General features: G+C 51.9%; 1 protein-coding gene across 4 annotated transcripts in view; it reads right to left on the bottom strand.

The window, feature by feature from the left end:
* The window catches only part of PLEKHG4 (pleckstrin homology and RhoGEF domain containing G4), an 89,558-nt gene extending 73,320 nt beyond the window's left edge, over nt 1-16,238 (bottom strand). For all 4 annotated transcript variants that reach the window (XR_008825730.1, XM_056360990.1, XM_056360991.1 and 1 more), the window contains exons 1-2: nt 15,994-16,238; nt 844-1,041 (exon numbers count right to left, since the gene is read on the bottom strand). Coding sequence is in view for 3 of the 4 variants with exons in the window: in XM_056360990.1 (XP_056216965.1) it covers nt 844-1,041; nt 15,994-15,996 (201 nt within the window). In the remaining variant the exon portion in view is untranslated. The remainder of the gene's footprint in view (nt 1-843; nt 1,042-15,993) is intronic.
* Nucleotides 16,239-16,524: the final 286 nt, after the last annotated feature.

Raw genomic sequence — 16,524 nt, 5'->3', positions numbered from 1 at the left:
AGGTGACCAGCTCCCTGGGGTTGTTACGTGGATCCTTTGTACGATGGGTGTTTCCCTCCAGCATTTCACCTCCTTGAGACAACTGAGTAACTGACTATTTCAGCTTCTGTTTAATGCTTTTCCTCATCCTAGAAGTCCCTTGCCCTCCAACATGAGGACTTCTATTGAAAGCCTGGCCTCACACACCTTCTAGGTTCGGAGACAAAAAGGCTAGAACGAACCCTAGTTTTAGGTTGTTGGGGCTGGTTGGTTTTTTTTTCATCTTGCAGGCTTTGAGCCAAGTTTCTGATGGAGGCATTTGACTCATCGTTTCTAACATTTTAGACTCCAAACAGTAAAGCACGTTAATCTTGGACTCGTTCTGGCAGTAAATGTAACGTAACTCCTTGGGGCTACTGAGCCTTGCGACCGTTCCAGCAACCATCAAAGGGGAGCCGGAGTTCTGGGAAAAACACCGACTGGCAGCGTTTCACCCCGCACGTCCTCCTGCCAGAGGCGGCACCTGACAGATTCATCCACAGGGCCAGGGAACGGCTGGAGTTAGAAGCCACCCAAGTCAGCCGTATCCAGCAAACACTTTGCTAAACCTCTTCCCCTGAATCCCTTAAGCCTTCTGTTTGGTGCCCCCTGGTTATGGAAGGCGAGGGTGCCACTCCACATCTGATCTCTGCATGGTTGAGCTTCAGTAACAATTTCTCAACTGTTTCCCAATTGTCTGCCTGCCCTCCCACCTAGGCTGCCACACAGATGCGAGCACTTTTTGCCAGCCGCTTTACATACGAGAGCAGAAGGAAAGCTCTCCGAGAAAGCCTTCATAGGCCTTAGAGAGCATGATGTACTCACACAGGCATCCTGCTGAATGCACTGCAGGATGTGCTTGGCTGGAATCAGGAAGTCTATGAGGTAGCGCAGTCCATCCCCACGGTACGTCTTCTCCACCACATCAAAAACTTGGCACAGAACAGTGGCTGCAGTAGCCTCAAATGGAGGGTAGAGTGCTGATAACGTACTCTGAATGCAACCATCCAGCGACTCCGAGTCCTGCCAAGAGAGAAAGCGTTAGTGGTGCCCTGCCACTACGCTCCGGTGCCCTGCCAAACCCAGGAGCCCAGCCACTTCCAAATGCAGGAGGAGAGGAGATCAAAGGAGCAAACTGCTGTCCTTTCTAGCTTCTTTTGGCACCAGCGATTCCAGGTAAACACAAAAAGGCTCTTCCAAAACGCGAGTGGAGTGCTTGCAGAGTGCTGTGCACAGTGGCGAGATTTCCCAGCTTTTGCTTACGCAGCAAGTCCCGACTGCGCTGGGTGGGGCTGCCAGTAAACCATCGCCGCGGCACGTGAGCGCGTGCGAGCGAGCAGGAGTATCGTGGGGCGGACGGATCGGCAGGCCCTGTGCTTTGGATACCCGGGGCTGGAGATGCCACCCAGCACCTGGATACCTTAAAGCCCACTGTTATGCTCCTCAGTGGGCTAAGGGGAGTTGCAGGGGCAAGAGCCAGGCTGAAGCTCCCCAGCCTGCTGTGCTCTGAAGTCCCTGCACAGAATAAGCTGCCAGAGCTGTCTGGTACTGGTGAAAGCCACTCACCAGTGCAATTCCTCATTATTCACAACTGTTTGGCTGTCATGAAAGGCTCACTCCAGGAGCCGGGAATTTTCAACAGTGAGAGATGCCCCACAACAGGATCCACAGCCTGCATGTGGACAGGGTTTGGTGCCTGAGCACACGCATCAGTACGTAGGATGCCCGTTTCCTGCTTGGGTATCAGAGGCAACGGCTTCCCTGCTTCCACCTTTATTCAGGAGAACCTGCCAGCCAGACCCTGCCCACAGGTCAGGACCAATTCCAGTGCTAGAAGCCAAATTCTGATCTACTGCATAGGTGTAAATCAAGAGAGCTTGCCAAAAAATAGTAACAAAATAAATCTGTACACATCTAGAAAGAGGATCAGGATCCCCTCTTTCCTTTCTATTTTAGAGGGGACCCCCCTGGCTAACTGGTAGCCACTGGGAGTGAGTTTTTCTACAAAACCAATGAAAGTTTACTCAGGTGTCTGGGCAGATCCTCATCTGATCTAAATCCACCTCCTTTTGCTAGCGACAAGAAAAGCATTTCAGCCACTGGCCCAGAAGCCCTACAGCCTCCTGCAGAACAGGAACAGCTGCATGGACACGCTTGAAAATATACCACAGTCCCACAGCAAGGCTGAGAGAGAAAGTTAAGCAAAGCAGGGCCACAACAGCTTATACTGCCACTGGGTAACAGTAGGATGAAGGGATCAGGAGGAAGCAAACCGTTTCGCTTCCTCCACTCCAAGGGAGCACATGTTCATTGCTCCTGGTACCTCCACTGGCTTGTGAAAACGCAACAGTCTGAGAGAAGCCTGAACCAACCTGCAGCCAGAACAGAGGTGAACCCTTCCCGTCTCTCACAGCTCAATGATCTTAAAATTCCTCCTTTAGAGGCTTGGGTGTTTGAAGCACAATATAAACTCCCTGCTCTGTTGTAAAGCATTCCTGTAGGACAGCCTGCAGGATTGCACAGGAGAGATGAGAATGCCCAGGCAACGCCTCCACCATCCCTGGCAGCCCTGAGCTGGCAGGACGCAGGTGACAGGCAAACCACACACTGCCCGTGGCACGGCACCACTTTGTTACTTTTTTTGCTGTTTCCCCTGATGTCAGCAACAAGCAAGACTAAATGGCAGCAGGCTCCTCAAGTGCTCGCAACTCTTCCAAGAGACCAGCTGCCTCCTGCAATACCCCTCAAGGTCAATGCAACCAGATAAACAGAAATTAAGGAGCTATTTTTCATATTCTTAACCCAAGGACTCAAAAAGCAGGAGCCCTGTGTGCACGCTTCCAAGCATTGAATGCCGGGACCAAGCATTTAACCCAGTCCTAAATGGGAGGAGAAGGCTGTTTTAAACAAGCTTCTTTCCACTCAGAAAAGAACAACCTAAAGCCTCAGCTTTTATTCCATTAATTGAAGTGAAAACCATGGAAGCTCCCAGGCACTTCCTTCGCTGCAGGAACAGGACTTCAGAGAAAATCTTCCACTAGATATCGTGGGGGTCAACGTAAAACTTCCAAGAGCCTCCAAGAACCTGCAGCTCTCTGCACAGTTCTGGACAAGACCGTCCCCATGCACGGTTACAAGGAGAGAACTCGGCAGAGTTCAGAAAACATAAGAAGAGAAAGCAGGCTGATGGGAACTGTGGGCTGAGTTGTGCAGACCCAAGAAGACAGCCTAAATAAGAAATGTTCCCTTTACATGGTATCCTGGACCTGCTAGAAAAGGCATGGAGGGGGAAGGGTAGGGAAATGGGTATGGAGCCCAGCATAAAGCATGTCAGTTAGACATCCACCTAATACCGCTAAATACTGACATAATGCACTGAACACTGTACATCATTCCTCTCCTGAGCTCTTGTGAAATGACAGAGGCCTAGCGCAGCCAGCTGAAGGTGAGCACAGCTCCAGGAACCTCTGTTGACACCAGCCTGTCCCAGCAAGTGCCGGTGGCCTTGTCAGACAAAACTGGCCTTCACCCAGGTGTTTGGCCACTATCACAGTAGCTTTACTGCTGGCAGCATTTGACAACGGTTTTCCTCTGACCTTCCACAGCCCACAGGTTCAAAATATCATCAAAACCAGCCGGGGTTGGTTCTGTGCCATCTTCTGCCCCTGTACCCTGCTTGAGCAAAATTCTTTCAGATATCAATCCTCCCCACCAATGAAATTTAAGTTAACTCTTGCAAATAAAACAAAGAAGTCAAAATATTTGCACATGAGTCAGTGCATCGCTCTAAGGTTCTCACACCATTCCTGCTGCCTTAGCAAAGTCTTCACAAGACAATTATTAACATTGGCACTGAATCAAAAATCCTTTATATGGTTAAAATAAACCAAGTCGTATATTATCCTTTCCTTAGTAAAATACAGAATAACCATAGCCTGTAGCCATTGCAAAGTTCAGTGCTAACAGGGCACTCCTTAGCACAGAGACTTTAGCTCTCTCTGGCTAGACTATACCACAGAGCCATGATAGCTGTGCAGGCGTAAAAGGGACAGAAAGAAGGTTTCAATGTCCACCATTTGGTAGAAAAAGGAGATGTTTTTACCAGTCTCTGCTAATTCCACATGAAAAGCTCCAAACAGGGAGCAAATTCCCACATCCCCTGATGCTGCATGTGATTGTAACACCAGCATCCTTGGGCAGCTGCAGAGCAAGGATGGCTGCAGCCTCTGTGTGCCGCAGATGAACACAAAGGCAACACTGCTTTTCAGTGCTCCCACCTACCCAGGGTGATCTCCCAGGGGCAGGTCCTGCCCAGGTGGATGGTGAAGAGTGGCTGAGCCTCAGAAGTCACCTTGAAACACAGAGGGTGAAACATGGCTTGGAGCCTGCAACAGCAGCAGATTCTCCTCTGATCATGGACTCATTAAACCAATGCACAATCCTAGGGATGGGACTGCTTATTTTTACTAATTAACTTCTCAGATTGCAAGGTGGCCTGAGGAAAGGGCCTCTGCAAGGGCTGCAAGAGGCCGCATGGTCCTGGCTGTTTAATGCTGGAGCACAGATGGCCAGCCTCACACATCTGGCCTGTGGGCAGTGCCTGCTGCCACACACATGTAGGAACCATGGTTTGGAGGCACAGGGAGCTCATACCAACCAGCTCAAGACAGCAAGAGAAAGGCATAGCATCCTGCACTCCAGTGCCTGATAAACCTGGTCTAGAGCCCACCCTACTTACAAACCACATCTCTTATCTCAAGAGGCAGCGACACAATCCTCAAGCAGGAACGAGGAGAAACCTTTGCAACCCAGGACAGCACCCGCAGAGGAGAACAAGCTAAACCCAGCAAGGACCCAAGGACAGGGCACTCCTGCCCTGGCAGACATCCATTTCAGGCAGCCCATAGCAGCCCCTGAGAGCTGGCAGAGCCCAGCACAGGAGCCTCCTCCGGGGACTGCAGATCTCAGGCTTCCCTGCCTCCAACAGCATTGCCACATCCCCCTCACAGGAAGGGTCCTGGACACTTGCTCCTTTCCAGCCACACAGCACAAACGCTAACGGAAGCATTTTCCAAGCAAGCCAAAGAGCATCTCTCCAAGCAAAAGGCATCTTTGGGACTCAAATGCTGCTTTGTCAATAGCATGGGAGGACCCGTGAACTCCAGCTCCCTGCCACCACTCCGCCACACACTCACCACCCCCCTGAAACAGAAACATGCTTTTAAAATAACTCCTCCATAAATCAAGGCGCTAAATAAAGCCCAGGTTAAGGTCATGTCCGGCCATACCGGCTTTCACTGTTCCTCAGCTGGGAACCAGCTGCCGGTGCAGGGGCTGGAGCACAGCAAGGGAAGCAGCACATAGGGATGGGATGGACTTCGTGGGCAGAGCGGTGTGATGTCAACAACCTAGCACGGTCCCAGCTGGCGAGGCAGGAGAGGAGGGAGAGCCCAGGAGGGCTTCACTGGGCTTGGATCTGAACAGGGGCAGAGATGAGCAGGGTGGGGTGGGCTGCCCTCCCTCCCCTGCATATAACAGGAACTACAGATGCTGTGAAATGAACAGAGCAATAAAGGATGTTGTGGCAGAGCTCTGCTGCTCAGCCCTAAGAGCCCCTCTCCCCATCACAGACTGCAGCAAGAACCAGGAGTTGGGGACAGACGAGGTTACAAGGGCCTGGGCAGAAGTCCCGAGCCAGGACTCGCCAGCAGCAGCAGGAAGAGGAGCCCGGGATCAGTCCCCTGCTCAGGGGACACATCACCTCTCCTGGCGCAAGCAGCCACTGCAGGATGGGTGGGGAGCCTGCCAAGAGGCATCTGGAGTAACCAGGAGCTTCTTGGGCTTTTGTCAGTGCATGGATTGAATTTTATGCCTCCCTTTGTGGGCACAGAAAGAGCTACATAGCAGTCTCAGCCACTGGGAACTCCTGCCATGCTACATTTCTTTCTGACTTGGGACTCAGCTTCTTCCTCTGTGGGACCTGCTGCTCACCAATTAAGTCTGAACCCTGGAGAGCCTCCTACAGGTTTGGAGACCAAGAAGTCAGCCTGCTTGGGGAGCAGAGAGGAGACCGCTAGGGTTACAGAGCTTGTGCAGCATCAGAATACCAGTGCTCTCCCAGCAAGCACCAGGGGCAGTAACCCAAGTGGCTCTGGACAGTGCAAGTCGGTGCGGGGACGGGCTGCAACCCACAAAACCTTGGCAGCACTTTCCCTACAGCTTACCCCAACATTTTCATAAGAAGTCAGCGTCTTGCCTAAGAATTTTGTCTATAAAATGCTAAGTCTTGGTCAAGGAGACCATGAAGAGGCACAGATCTTCCCTGCTGACAGCCCAGGTGCTGTCTGGAGACTCCTAACATCTATTAGCATGGTGAGGCCAGACTAACTGTTTGATTAAACCATGACTTATGGCAGACAGCGCTCATTTCTAGTGGGTTGGACGGGCCCATGTAACATGCTGAGGATTCATCCTGCAACAGGAATTTAGCTAAAGGACCTGCAGCTTTGCTCTGAGAAACCAGGACTGCCACCTGAGCAGCTGAAGAATGAAACTACATATCCCAACATGCTCCAGTGAAATCCAGTGCTTGCCATGGCTTGGCAGAGCAAGGAGCATAGCTGGGTGGTGGAGCAGAGCGGGCAGGCTGCAAGCACAGCGAGCAGTGCCATGGTACGCCCAGCTCTAAGTCACTGAGCGCCTCGGCTCCTGCTCTGCAGGGCAGCCTTCCAGCAGCTCCCGCAGCTTTGCCCTCCTTCTGCCAGCTGCCCGGAGCCTGGCCACATCCTGCATGCACCCACCTTCTCCCCTCTTTCCCAGGCACTGACGGACAGCCAGTGTGAAGGCAGGACAGAGGAGACAAGGGAAGGGACAACCCAACTCTCCCACACCCCAGAACTGGAAAGTAGAAACAGCAGCGAAACTGGGAAGAGGCAGAGCTCCAGGCAGCACAGCGCAGCACCTGCCCACGGCCCCCAGCCAGCTTTGAGACTGAGGGAAAAAGGAGCACACGGCAGGCGCTGAGCAGGGCCGGGTTAGCTGGTCCCTCCACCAGCAAAGGCTGCTGTGCTGAGCTGCACTGCTTGGCTGGAGGCTGCTCAGCTCTCAGCTGACGTGAGAAACCGCATTTCCAGTAAAAACAGACCTCTGGGCTTTCCACGAAGCCTTTCCACTTTCTGACACAAAGCTGAAAGCCAGGCCTCTTTGCCTTTAAAAATGAGACATTTCTGTATTCAAGAAGGTCTTTGGCTAAAAACAAGGGTTGTTTTTCTGACAAAATCTGAGATTTCCCACTCCATTTCTGCAGGGAGGAGGGCCCTCCCAGCCTCATTTCCTGAGCCGCTCTAATCACAGCGGCAATGAGTTCAAGAGAGAAAAATCTTCCCAGAGCAAGTGCCAGCTCCCCCCTCTGCTGCTCACTCTGAGGCTCAAGGGGAGGCTGGGAGGAGGGCGCCTGCCTTCGGCACCCTGCCTGCCTCTAGATGTTTTCGCTAAAATAATGTACTATTAAGTGGCGCAGCTATAGGCAGGCATTCCCACTGCTGTAATTACACCACCTTCCTGTGAGATAACCAGGAATGGCTCTACCTGCTCTTTGAGCTATTATTTTAGGCTTTTCAGGGAGTAAAGCACAGCACCCAGTTCCACTTGGAAGGAAAATGTTTGCCGTCTCACCCAGGCCAGCTTTGCTACCTCTGAAAGCAAGCTGCCTTCTGCACGCCGCCGTGGGTTCCCTTGCACAGGGCACAGCTGTACCCGGCTTGGCTCCCCTGCCACTGGGGCAGGCAGGACGGCTCCACAGCCTGTGGATAAACCAGCTCCTACAGCCTTGCAGGGAGTGGTGCTCTACACACAGAGCTCAGAGAATCGTTTCCAGATGCCTCCCTCTGTTCCCCCGGCCCTTTTCTGGGTTGACGTGGCTGCTGCAGCCAAAGCAGCTCCTACTGGGCAGCGTGCGGGATTATCATTCCAGGCACTGCAGGAAAACAAGCGCTTGGAAGCGATTAACTCATGATCTCTCATTTAATTAAACAAAGGGAAAAAATGATGTATTTGCTTTTCGTCTCTGAGGTCCTGCCTCTGCGCATGCCGTAGGTCTGGGCGTGCTCAGCTGGTGAAAGGCAGGCCCAAAGCTGATCGATCCCCCTGCCAGCCCAGGGCTGGGTTGTTTTCACTCAAGGGGGTCATCCCAGATTGCTTTGAAAGCGAAGCATGACCTCCTGCAAGCTTCAAGGTTGGAGCTACTGCACAGCTACGCCAGCACAGTCCTTATGCTGGAGCAAAAGGCAGGAAATAGATGGCAGAGGCAACCTGGTACAGGTACATCCCTGGCTGTGCACCACACTTCAGGTGGCCAAGTGCAGGCATTGGAATATGGCAACACAACCAGCAACAGTCACCCGAGCCTGCTCCCCCAGTCCCAGACCCTTGCAGCCCAGCAGGGTGATGACAGTGACAGAAGAAGCAAACCTGCTCTTAACATGCCCAAACCCCAATATTCACCCTTGCCAAAGATGTGTCCTGGCACAGTCATTCAGGGAGGAAAGCCTGTGCACCTGGAGAAGGAGAGCTTTCCCCAGCCCTCCACTTCCATGTGCCCCCAAGGGAAGCCGGACACGCATGGCGGCTTGCACAGCAAACTCTCTGCTGCTCAACCATCTCCAGACCTTCTTGGGGACCAAGCCTGACCAAACACAGCTTCCCAAAGAAAATGGTACCATATGCCTTCAGACACAGCAGTCTGGCACCTCTTCCCACCAGAGCTCTCTATTCACATTACTCCTCTCTACCCTTTCCTTTAGATTTTCATACTCCAGCTTCTCTGGAGCAGGGCCTGTGACTTTCTCCTTTGCCTGTGCAACACCCAACACATCAGAAAACACAACAGAAACACAGCAGACAACTGCTGAACAGATTAAAGAGGCCAAAGCGGGGATGAAACATTGACCCACAATCCAAGAAAGTAATTTTATAGCCAGAGAGCAGCAGAACTGATTGGGGGTAAGCCTTTCCTCGCAGGGATGTCCTGCTCGCAACTGAGCTTTCAATGAACTGAGCAGGAGGCAGGTCTTATCCAGAGCACCAAATGAGCCTTGCTGCCAGAGACCTGTTACTTTCTATTAGCAATAGATCAAGGAGATGATAGAGGTGTTTAAAGGGCAGCTGAGAGAACAGACCAAAGCCCTGTCTTTAAACAGACATCTTCCAGCTGAAACAAGGGCCTGCAAGTGGATGAGAAGAGCTGCGTATAAAACACCATCCTACAGCTGGAGACCAGCTTATTTTGGTTTAGTTTAATCAAGGGATTAAGTCCTTAATCTGAAATAACTGTCTAAGCACAGATTTTTTTAAAATATCATTGGCATAGATCTAACCATGCAATTCATTAGCAAAGTCGTACTCCGTGTGATGCAAAGCTTTGGGTACTTTTACAACACCTTTCCCAGCAACAGACTCATGCTGGAAGAGCCTGAGCACGTGGCAGCTGTGGCTTCACTGCCCAGCATTAGCTGCATATGCCTCTCCCCCTCATCGAGCAGGGCTGTCCTCTTCATTCCCACTACCAGACTGCACAGGCTGCCCTGGCTTGGACACTGACAGTCTGGCCGTAGTGCCACATGCCATGGTCCAGCCAGGGATCTCTGCATTCAAAGTGTCACGTTCCTACAACAGGCTTGCTAAATTCTGTTAGATATCATAGAGCCAAGAATTTCCCAGGCCACTTCTATACAAGTCTTGGGACATTACAGCAGACTCTTTCCTTACAGGGCTCTTCTTGCAGATGTACTAAAATCTTTCTCTCTGCTACCCAACAGAAGAAATTGCTTGAGCTTGTTCACCTTATTAGCTACTGTATTTACTCCACTCTCAACAGCAGGCATCTGGCAAGCTGACCTGAGCAGTAGCATCTTGTACCCCTTACAATTCGTGCCTAACATCTATCAAATAACAGCGCACTCCAGGCAGATGAAAGATTTGTTTATACCAGCCAGCTATAAAATACCCTGGGTAAAGTCTTAGCCAAACAGTTCAGCTCATTTTAACACCTTTTAGTCAGAGGCATTAGGCCATCGCCAACACCTTGTGTTCAGACACCCATCTGGGGGCATCTTACAACAGATGGGCAGCCTCCTGTGCTCAAAGAGAAAATGATAATCCTTCAGCAGGACAGCTGACAAGTGCCAAAAACGATTGCCACAGGGTCAGCATTTAGATTATTACTTATGTGCCAGCGTTGCACACATCTAGGCTCACATTTAGATCTCATCCCTTCCTCTGCAAGGTGCATGAGCTGCTAGACAGGCTCCTGTGGGGACTGCTGGATTCTCCATTTCTTGCAGCCTCCATAATTGAGGGTGGATGCCTCCAAGAAAAGATCATATTTTAGATAAAGAGCTCCCAGACTCAATGTGGGAGCTAGGTAACACAGTATCCCATAACAGATGATCCGTAGTTCCTTTTGGCCTTAAATGCACTGTATTACCATGTATTCATGAAATACAAAGTCCTGCTATATCAATAGGGAACAGAAACTGCTGTGAAGCCACTCTTCAATTCCTAGGAGGGGCTGGCTGACCACGTGAGAAAACAGTAAGTGTGCAGGGACCTTCCTTGAAGGAGCACATCCCCATGCACCTCTGATATGAGAGAGCAGCTGGCAGCAGTGATCAGGTACCACCTCTGAGGAAGAGGCTGTGAGGAAGAATCAGCCAGAAGGACAGAGCAGGCAGCCCAGAGGTGACAGTGGCTATGCCAACTCAGCCCTGGGTTGCCACAAGAAGCATCAGTCTGTGCCCCACAGGGAGATGTGCTCCTGGTCAGAGGGCCCCAGATTTGCTCCAAGGCTCTCCAAGCTCACTAGGGAACTGACACATCCATGCTCAAGCTCTCCTGCCCCTGAGCAGCCAAGCCTGAGACTTCAGAGCCGAATGAAAACATTTCCCCTATATTCAGATACAGTGCTAAATGTATGCCTCCTGGAAAGCTAAGTAAATCAGTTATAAATTCAATGCATTACTTTTACTAAACTCCCGAGTTAGAAAGGAGTAAATACAGGCTTTTAAAGCTACTCTCTTTGTAGGGTTGGTTTTTTTTCCAAACAGAAAACAGTCTCACGTGTCCCATTATTTCCATACATATCAAAGGAGGGTGGAGATTTAACTAGTGATTTCTAAAAGACATCTTTGTGCACAGAAGGGATGTATGCCAAAATGTGGGTGGTTATAAGCCCAAACACAAAGGAGAATACATCCACAGGCATTTTTCCCCTTGATCCATTAACGGGTCTGCATACCAGCCTCCTGAGCATATGAGAAGGACCTTGTTCAAAAGGTAAATGTATTCAGAAAGATGACAACAGACAGCAAATAATCCACATCCTTTAACCATGTTGGAGGCTCAGCAGCACTAGGTTTTTGTCAGGAGCCGCTGAGATTTGACAGGCAGCCTCAGGGAAGGTGTCCTCCTGAAGGAACCTGCTCAGGAAGCCTCACAACTCCTTCTCCTGCAAACATGCCACACCTAACGCAGGCTGAAAAGCTCAAGGTGGACACCTAGCTCGGATCACCAGAACTTCTGCAGCTTTTCTTCACACCACGCAAACCACCATCCAGCCACAGCATCGCAACACACTGGGGGTGACCACAAGGCCCCATGGAGGCTTCCCTCTACCTCCCCCATCAGCATCCAGGAGGAGCAGATGCAAGCCTTTACCTGGTCCCTGCTTCTCTTCAGCGGAGCCATTTGATTCCATTCAAATCAATGGCTGGTTGCACCAGTTGGAGCAAGGGTTCATCCTGGGCATCCCAGCCTGATGGCAGGATGGTAAATTTGAGCAGACAGAAAGCCTTTCAGATTCATTCTGTGCTGCTTTGATCTTGGAAGTTTCAGCTTGGTGTCCAGTGATGCAAAAAATGGGATACGTATGAAACCAGCCAGGAGCACTTACCACAAGAAAGGCCTCATTTCTTTTGTTAATTTTTTAATGAAAGACTAGGCCAGCCAACAGAGATGAGGCCCTCTGTGTGGCAGAGAGGTATTAGCATGGTCAAAACTTCAGAGTCAGCAAGGGCACATCCACTCACTTCTCTGAGCTGCAACCCAGGTATCATGAGTTGTGCAGAAAGCGCAGAGCATCCCACCACAGGAGCGGCAGCTTGCCCTAGCAGGCTGCCCTGGCTTTTTATTGCTCTTCAGTCAGCAACACGTCCAGCCCTGGTGCTGCTGCTTGCTTTTTCAGACCTTGGCTACATTGAGCTCTGCAGGACAGGGACGGGGGGTTCCATCATGAGTAGGCAGCCAGGAACAGGAACAAAAGGTGCTCTGATATTGAGTGCCCACAGGTGAGATGAGTTTATAGCTTCTACAGAAGACACCTTGACTGTTTTAGCAGAGATTTTGGGCACTTTAGTACCAAAGGGACCTGTAGCCCCTGTGTGTCTGTGACTTCCTCCCACACTCAGCACAGATGCTCAGGTTTAGGCTGTGCCCACAGCCTGTAGGGTGGTTCAGTTTTGCACAGATTGGCTCCAGACAAGGTTATGTTCAAGGTGAAGCTAGAAAATTAGGCTCCAGGAACTGAACGTCTGTGACTGTACTCTAGTATTTAGAAGCAGGCATGCTGAGTGGCTATCTTTTCTGAAACGACCAGCAGCGAGATGCTTACAAGGCTGTCATGTTATGATCTCTTCTGCTAGCAAGATATACCCTCAGGGCTGACTGTGCACGTAGTAGATGGTCAGCAACATGGCCAGAGGTGCTTATGCTACAGGATGCTGATTTTCAGAAAATAAGCGCCAACACTCAGCGTACAGTCCTCCTTGGACATCTGTGGCATCTCACCGTAAGCACTTGCTGTCTTGCATTCCCACCTGGTACCAGAACATATTTGGCGATTGCTGGGAAGAGGTAGATGGACACAGCTGGCCTGTCACCTGCATTTAGCCATTATTTTTATTGCTACAATGAACAGCATGTTCACCTGCCCAGCATTTTTTGAAAGATGCTAGGCAAAATGCACAAGTTGTCATCCTTGTTACCCCAGAGAAGATGCTTTCAAACCACTTCCATGTGCTCAGGATTACATCTCTGGGCTTTGTCTGTGTTCCAATGTCTTGCTCATGGCTTTGGCACAGAAATAAAGAAAGAAGATCCCCAATGCTTAAAGCTCTTTGTGATTCCTAGACTCATTTCCTTTCCACCCCAGGAGAAGACATAACCAGAGGATAAAAGAAAGACTGTATTTTCTGCTGAAACCTATCTTCTCTCCTGCCAGCATAGAGGTGCCACCTGAACTCCTCTGCGAGAAGACACCAGCATTTGCACACCTTTTGATACATACAAGCTCTGCTCTACATGTCTGCATGATGGCTGGAGACTTGGAGCGTGCCACCATATGAAAGGAGCAGCCCAGGCGCACAGCTGTGGGACGCTCACTGAATTCACACACTGGGTCCACAGTGCCCCAGCTCCCATTGAAAAGCAGCAGCAATCATCCTAGCAAGGGTGAAAAAGCAGCCCTGGGCTCCCTGGCCAGCCGCTGCAGCTTGAGCAACTTCCTCGAGAGGAAGCTGTCCTTCACAGCCTGGGAATAGAGGCTAGGAACCAGACCCGTGCACCGTGCCGTGAAGGAGCAGGGCTATTGCTTGCTTTGCCTCCAACCAACCCACCCACCCAAGAGCACAGGGGCTTGCATCTGCCTGGGTGGATGCACCTCAGGTGGGGCACACTGTGTTCTGGCCATATGCCCTGACCATCTCCTGCGCCCCAGCCAGCATCAGGCACCAGGCAAGGTGAAGCTCACTCCACCTCCCATGGGGAAGAAATCCCTCCATGGAGGGAATGAGGGGAAATCCCCAGCCATCAAGGCAGCGATGGGATCACCAGGGTAGGCAGAGCCCAGCCAGGCTCCTGCCTTGCTTGCACCATGGGGTTTTCACAGCTGCAAAAATCACTTCTAGTGGAAGTGGGCTACTCTGGCCTAGGGTATGTTACACTTTTGGTGCTTTAGGCATCCTCCAGCTGCAACAACCCTCCGCATCTATACACACACCATATCGTCCCTAACACTGAAACATGGCAGACACTCTGTGAGGAGGAACCGCCTGCCTCACACAGAACAGGGCAGCCAGCAGTAGCGCAGTGCCAGACCTCCATCAGAAGCCAAGCCTTTGGGAGTCCTGCAGACTGCCAGAGGCCACGGGGAAGTGTCATACAGGCCAACAGTGGCCCACATTCACTTAGATGCAAATCTTTTGCTTTCAGGGTTTGATTGATTTACCAGGACACCACAAAACTCAAGTGAAACAGAACAGGTTGGAGCTACAGTCACAACTCAGCTGCTCACAAAAATGTACCTCCCAAAATGCAGACTGGTCTAGCCCAGTATTGAGAACTGACACCTGCCATGGAGCGCAGGTACCCGTAGTGTGGCTAGTGCCCATTGCTGGGTCTGTGGCAGCTTGGTCTCTGGTTCCTGCTCTTTGCAGCTGCCAAGCCTAAACTCAGCACCTGAGAGGCACATATCCCTCCTTAGCAGCAATGCATGGTCCCTGCATGCCCACAACCCACCACAGCACCTGGACTGGCCATGCCACTGCTGCACACAGCTTTTGCATCACACATTAGAACTAGGTGAAGGAGGACCTGAACTGGGGATGAAGCACTTGGGAATCAGAAAGTCACTTCCAGCTTGCAGGAGCAGAGTAGCAGCAGCCAGTCTCTGCCTCAGGCCTCCTGGAGCAGAGCTTTGCAACTGCTGGTCCAGCCCCTATGGCAAAATGCAGCCCACGGGACTGCAAGGGATGGCATCCACCCTGCACAGCTCCAGACAGTGCTCTCCTTTGATTTCAACTTCCTACAATAATCAGCAGAGCCAAAAAATTGCCAGGAACATACTAGGCATGGAGTAAGGGAAAGAGGTCTCCCGACTGAGGTGGAGAAGTGGAAGAAGCAAGATGCCTGCAGGTCTCCAGAGCAGCATGAGAAAGGGGAGTACACCACAGCTCTGACATGGGCACATGAGGAGATGGAGTGCCACAGGGTCCTCTGCAAAGGAGTTGGAGGGTGGCAAAGGGGAAGAGACAAGGGTCTATAAGCTTAGCTCAGGTTGCAGAAACCAGAAGTAGGGCAATTCATCCTTCAATGAAAGCCAAGCTTCTCCAGGCTCGAAAGCTGAACTTTAAAGAGCAAGTCACTGCCAGGCACAACAGCAAGGCAAGCTGCTTGTCCCCCTCATGGACTTTGTTCCCTCTGCTGTGGAGAAAGAGCCCATGACACAGTGTGACACATCCAGGAGACTGAGGGCTGCTGGGCAGAGGGATCCCAGCCTGAGCCCAGGAACAAACCATCAGAAGCCAGCCTGGTTCTCAGTGGGATCTCACCACAGGACTAGCAAACTCCCCAGCCTCTGCCACCCCAGGGCTAGGCACCTCCACAGGGCAGCACCAGGGAGTCAGGGTGCTCGGCTGCCCGGCTGGGCTCACCAGTCTCTCCCCTCCCCAAAGAAGAATCCCCATGTGCAGAACTTGAACTGAAAGGGAAGGATCCCTGCCTGGGTGGGAGACAAGAAGCCGATGCTCTCCCCTTCCCCAGGCTCTGCAAGGGGGCAGTGCCCACAGCCCCAGAGCAGGGCTGGCAGAGAGTGAAGGCAGGAAAGCCCAGCATGCAGGCAGCCCAAAAGACAGGGCCCTGCCTGACCTGCCCCATCCCAGCTCCTAACTCCAGGACTGTACCCCAATAGGCACCCTGGAGGGGGTCTGTGCCAACAAAAGCCGAGTGTCCCTGCAGCCACCGTCTGGGACTGGTACCCAAGGGGACAGAGTGCCGTCCGAGTAACGCAAAGTGCCAGAAAAGCTGGTTCCCAGTCCCGGCATGAGCACTGTGCGCTGGCTCCAGGCAGGCTGCCCCGACAGTAGCTTCATCCCGCGCAGCCCTGCTCGTGCCCAGGGTGAGAGCCCTTTGCAGAGATTTCCTTACCATGTTCCTGGCCTCCTTTATTCCCCCTCACTTCCAAAGGCAGCGGTTTTTCTCTTTTTCCTCCATGTGTGCGATGGGGCGTCTCCTCTCCGTCTCTCCCCTCCAACTTGAACCACTGAAGCACTTTGAGTCCTGGACTGTAATCCAAGCCCTCACCGCCCCCAGCACAGCTCCAACTAATCTAACTCATGACACTACCGGGGCTGAGCAGGGGACCTCGGAGGTTTCTCTGACAGCCAACTCGAGCGCTGGACGGCAGAGGGGCACAGTGAGTGCAGGGTGCTGCGTTCCCCAGCCCTGCCGGGACCTTACGGACGCAGGCAGAGCCAGCAACGATCACAGGCTGCTTGTTACAGCATCGCAGCTATCTGCGTCCCTCAGAGCGCCTGGCCCTCTGCACAGACCTGCTTAATGCAGATGCTTCGTGGCAGGGAGCTGCCTTTGCCCGGGAAGATCTGAAGAGCTGCTAGAGGAGAACAAGCCCACAGCAGGCATCCCGAGAAGGTCTCCAGCTTCCCAAAGAGGTTTCCA

This window comes from Falco biarmicus, chromosome 15, assembly GCF_023638135.1.
Source record: "Falco biarmicus isolate bFalBia1 chromosome 15, bFalBia1.pri, whole genome shotgun sequence".
Taxonomy (NCBI): Eukaryota; Metazoa; Chordata; class Aves; order Falconiformes; family Falconidae; genus Falco; species Falco biarmicus.
This window is presented reverse-complemented; position numbering and strand designations above follow the sequence as displayed.